This window comes from Protobothrops mucrosquamatus, unplaced genomic scaffold, assembly GCF_001527695.2.
Source record: "Protobothrops mucrosquamatus isolate PMUCROS unplaced genomic scaffold, P.Mucros_1.0 scaffold11328, whole genome shotgun sequence".
Lineage (NCBI taxonomy): Eukaryota > Metazoa > Chordata > Lepidosauria > Squamata > Viperidae > Protobothrops > Protobothrops mucrosquamatus.
The window spans coordinates 1-5,238 of NW_015397109.1; the positions used below are offsets into that span (position 1 = coordinate 1).

The 5,238-nt window shown below is 45.7% G+C and overlaps 1 protein-coding gene across 1 annotated transcript in view; it reads right to left on the reverse strand.

Moving 5' to 3' along the window:
* Positions 1-2,744: 2,744 nt before the first annotated feature.
* Positions 2,745-5,238, reverse strand: part of USP21 (ubiquitin specific peptidase 21) — a gene marked incomplete at its 5' end in the record, with an annotated part of 4,722 nt that continues 2,228 nt past the window's right edge. Inside the window, 4 exons of the mRNA XM_015830545.1 lie at positions 2,745-2,832; positions 3,580-3,694; positions 4,579-4,686; positions 5,146-5,224. Of these exons, the coding sequence (XP_015686031.1) occupies positions 2,745-2,832; positions 3,580-3,694; positions 4,579-4,686; positions 5,146-5,224 (390 nt within the window). The remainder of the gene's footprint in view (positions 2,833-3,579; positions 3,695-4,578; positions 4,687-5,145; positions 5,225-5,238) is intronic.

Here is a 5,238-nt window from a genome sequence, read left to right on the forward strand (position 1 = left end):
CTTTCATCTCCGCCCCGCTTTTTTTCCCCTGTCCCGACCGCTATTTTGCAAGAAGGAATCCCTCCTGCGTCCAAATCCCGCCTTCTCTAACTCCCGGGTGCATTCACACGACCAGCGATGACCCGCGAGTCGCAGCGGCCCCTTTACCTGCTCTTCCCACGCCAAACGAACTCGGGCTTTCAATCCCCCACCCCAGTGCAGCTGCGACGCAAGCTCCTCCCCCCCGCCGGGATTGGTCGAAACAGGCGATGACGTCACCCCTCACGGATTGGGCCGATCGTCTCCAATCGGAGGCCGAGGGGCGTGGCCAGGGTGGTGGGCGGAGACTCCGGATTGTTGACGGAAGCGGCGTGGCGCGGTATTGCGCAATGAATAGCTTTTATTCTCAAAATGGTGCCTAAATTACCTTTGAAAGCAAATCGATTGGATCTCATAGGGATAAATTCATGAGGACTAGGATTTTCACTTCCTTTGATATAAGACAGGAAGATTAAAAACCACTTAAGACGTGATTGCACCACTCTGCAGGGCTGTTGTGCGATTTAGAATGAGGCAGTATAGATCAGTGGTTCTCAACCTGTGGGTCAGGACCCCATTTGGGGTCGATCGACCATTTCGCGGGGGTCGCCAAGCAAGGCTGTCCGCCATTTTTTTGTCCGCCATTTTTTTCCCCCTTTTCCGGCGGGTGCCTTACCTCCCTTGGGCTGGGCCAGCTGGTGGTCGGCCTGCTCCGTCTCTGCCGCTTGCCAGCTACGCCTCGGCCGGCGCAGGGGGTGGAACCACGCATGCGCGGCGCTCCCGGGCAGGGAAAGTCCTCGACTTACGACCGGTTGGGTAGTCCTCGACTTACGACCGGTTGGGGTTGCAGCATTAAAAAGGTTGAGAACCACTGGTATAGATGAATGCAATTATTAATCATCGCAGGGTCTTGTAATAATTTAAGTTTTGACTCACAATGAAACCCCTGCCGTCCCTATTCATCGAATGCTATTTTTTTTTAAAAAAAAATACTCTGGGGAGCTCAGGCCTATAGACTTCCTCTGTCACTGGAGGTTCTACATCCCGAGGGACCTCTTTGTGCTAATTTTGTCCCCATGAGGCGGTTCCAGATGGGTCCCAAGGGCTAAATTCAAAATACGGGGATTTTGTATTCATTGTTATCAATGAAATAACATTAAAAATTAGTTTTATTAACTTTATGTGCCTCCTGTCACGCTATCCAGTTTCAGAATTGTGCAGGAATTACGACAACCCCCCCCCACACACACACAGCCATGCAACAAAGAAACACCACACACACACACACAGCCTTTTAGCCTAGAGGAAATTGCAAATTTGCAAAAAAACAGGTTATAGAGGCAGCTACAGACCTTAAATTAAGACATATAAGCCTGCATCACCAAACCGCCAGTATTTTTGCTTTCTACCACTTTGACCCCAAGGGAACGAAATTCAGGTTGTAGAAAATTCAGTTCCAGACCTTTTGAAAAGGGGATCCCTGATAATTGATGGAAAATGGCAATTCTGGGCAACTGTTGAGACTTAATGGAACCTCCACATTGAGACGCAGTATATCTCACTTCATTAACTCCAGCAGAGCAAAGAGAGTTTGTGCGTTTCGCATCTGACGGGAATAGTTTGCCCTCGTCAAGGTGTCCCTATCAATTAGGACGTGTGTTTTTTTTTTTCCTCTGTAAGCATCAGACTATTAGATCAGTTAAACACAGACATTCTCAGTCCCCTCCCCCCCAAAATTGTCCAGGGATCCCACAACTGAAGACCCTTTCCAAAAAGCCGTCCCTTTCGTGGACTCGTATATCCCTCTCCCCAAAAGAACCAAGACAACGTGGAATGTTTCTTTTTTTTTTCTTTTTTCTTTTGTTAAATAAATTTATTCACAAAAAGTTTCAATCTCTTCATTTTCTCTCAATCATCTACTGCACAAAGCCTTCGTTGTGTAGAAAGTTGTTAAAACCAAGCACGATGCCCCGGTCTCTGACCGGGGTGTATATGTGTGTGTGTGTGTCATAGCACACCTTATTTTGGCCCTGAGGGTTTTAGGGGAAAGCCGGGAAAGGAAGGGAAGGAAGCGAAGAAAGGAAAGAAAAAAAAACACGGATGCGCAGGCGAGGATAATGCTGCATCCCATTCTGAGGTTTCAATCCTCCAATCCTCGTTTTCCTATCAGGTCCATTTTTAGTCATAATAATAATAAAGTTGGAAGGGACCTTGGAGGTCATCTAGTCCAACCCCCTGCCCCAGCAGGAAATGCTATACCATTTCAGACAAATAAATGGCTGTCCAGTCTCTTCTTAAAAACTTCCAGTGTTGGAGCGTTCACAGCTTCTGGAGGCAGGTTGTTCCACTGATTAATTGTTCTAATTATCAGGAAATTTCTCCCCCTTATGTTAAAAATTCTGGGCAATTCAGGAACAACCCCCCCCCCCAGAAGCAAAAAAAAAAAAAAGTTTTAAAAAGCCAAAAATAAACCCGGATAAAATTGTAGGAAACAGAAGCCTGGGGGGGTGGGGGTGAGGGGCCTTTGGAGAAACAAATCACACGCGGATATCGCTTGTTGGTTTTATTACAATTTTTTTTCCCCCTCGCCATTGCTTCCCCGCCCCCTCCCCACCCCCCCTTTTTCTCTGAAGGTTAAAAAGACCCAGGTGCGAGTCTCTTGAGGTAAAAGGGGCCTGAGGGTTAAAAAGGGGCTTGCCAGTCAATACTTTAATTTTTTTTTTGTATTATTTCTTCCAGTGGAAGTCATCCAGCTCGTAAAAAAGTACGTAACCTTCGCTGGAGGGGACCTGATTCTCGCTGATTGGCGACACTCTGCGGAAAGAGGGGAGAAATTGGGGAAGGGGCGGGGGGGGAAGGAGAGAGTTAATATGCCTGGATGCATATTAGTCCTCAACTTACGTACCGCAACTGAACTCAAATTTCCCGTTGCTGGGCGAGTCAGCTGTGAATCTGGCCCCATTTCACGGCTTTTCTTGCCACCGTTGTTAAACGAGTCACTGCGGCGGCTAAGTTAGTAACGCGATTGTTAAGTGAATTTGGCTTCCCCCCTCGGCTTGACAGGACACAAAGAGGGGATCGCGTGACCCCCCCCGGGACGCTGTGACCGTCGTAAATAGGAGTCAGTCAGCCAAGTGTCTGAATTTTGAATCCCGTGACCCTGGGGACGCCATGACGGTTTGACGGGCGAAACACGGTCACGACAAAGTCCCTTTTTTTCCCGTGCCGTTGTAACTTCGAACGGTCACTAAATGACGCGTTGTCAAGTCAAGGACTAGCTGTAGTAAGGCAAGTTGCCAAGTGGCTGAATTTCGATCCCGTGAGCCATGGGGAATGCCATGATGGCCGTTAAGGGTGGAAAAACTAAGCCCTCAGTCCCTTTTTTTCCCCGGGGGATTGTCACGTGGAACGGTCATTAAACAAGGGGCTATGTGTCAAGGGCTGCCTGTACGACACAACTGGATGTTGTTTTGTGTCTTTCGTTTCTCCACATACTGCGGAGAACGTCCGCGGTCGTTTCAACGGGGTGTGCGCCGTTTAAAGGCACCCGCGCACGCTTACCGGGAATCGTTAAAAACTCGCCAGCCAGACTGATCCTTGCAGAAGGCTGTGTAATGACCGTAGTGGACGCTTCCGGAGTGATTGCACAAGGCGTAGAGGTTGTATACTGGGGTGCCTTGAAAAGAGAGAAAAGGGCATGTCAGCTATGCTGGAATACTCTCCTCTGCTTCCTGGAGCCTTAAAGGCCGTGTTTAAAAACGCAGGTTGGATACTACTATTAAATCCTCCTCCTCTTTCCTAATACCTATTCCTTAAGCATCTTAGGGACTAATCACCTGGTGTTTGTATTTATGATTTATGATGATTTACGATTATGATCATGATTTATCACTTGTTGCTTGTCGGTACACTGAGAGCTTCTGCACCAGAGACAAATTCCTTTTGTGTCCAATCACACTTGGCCAATAAAGTATTCTATTCTATTCTATTCCTATTTCTTATTCTATTCTATTCTATTCTATTCCTATTTCTTATTCTATTCTATTTTATTCTATTCCTATTTCTTATTCTATTCTTATTTATTTCTTCTTATTTATTTCCTATTCTATTCTATTCTTATTTATTTCTTCTTATTTATTTCCTATTCTATTCTATTCTTATTTATTTCCTATTCTATTCTATTCTCTATTCTATTCTTATATTCTATTCTATTCTATATTCTATATTCTATTCTATTAATAATAATAAAGTTGGAAGGGACCTTGGAGGTCATCGAGTCCAACTCCTTGCTCTATTCTATTCTATTCTATTCTATTCTATATTCTATATTCTATATTCTATATTCTATATTCTATATTCTATATTCTATATTCTATATTCTATATTCTATTTATTCCATTTTCTGGTCCACTCCACTCCACTCTATTCTTGTTGCTTGTCTGAGAGCTTCTGCACCAGAGACAAATTCCTTGTGTGTGTCCAATCACATTTGGCTAATAAAGAATTCTATTCTATTCTATTCTTAAAAAAGAATCATCCCCAATTCAGGAAATGACCTACCGGCTTTTTCGCTGGCAAACTCCTTCAGGCTGAGCTGCTGGAGGGGGAAATCCACATATACAGAACATTTCTTAATGGAATAGCGGGTGGTGGAAAACCGGTTGAGATCTGAGACCACCGGGGGTTAAGGAGCGAGTAACGGCTTTGCCAATGTCGATTTTTCTCCAAGGGATGCACAAAAGAAGACCTCAACTCAGGCTGGGCTGCTTTCGAAGCCACGCTTAGAGCAGTGTTTCTCAACCTTGACAATTTTAAGGCATGTGGACTTCAACTCCCAGAATTCCACAGCCAGCATTGCTGGCTGTGGAATTCTGGGAGTTGAAGTCCACATGCCTTAAAATTGTCAAGGTTGAGAAACACTGGCTTAGAGGTTTCATTTCTTTAATTCCTTTTATGACATTTACAAGGCAGCCCATTCTTGCTGTTAGGTGACTCTGGAAGGGGGGGGAAGGAGCTTACAACACGTCGCCTTTCTCCCTCTTTCTCCTGCACTTCTCCCACCCCCCCACCCCCCCACCCCCCAAACAAACCAGGAGAGACACAGAAGCAAATAACGGGAAAGGATACGTAGCACGAGAATACGGGGGAAGCGCTGGATGGTCAGTTTCTTGGTGCTTCGGGTCCTCTGTCGGCATTTGTCACATACCTTGGCCAAAGAAA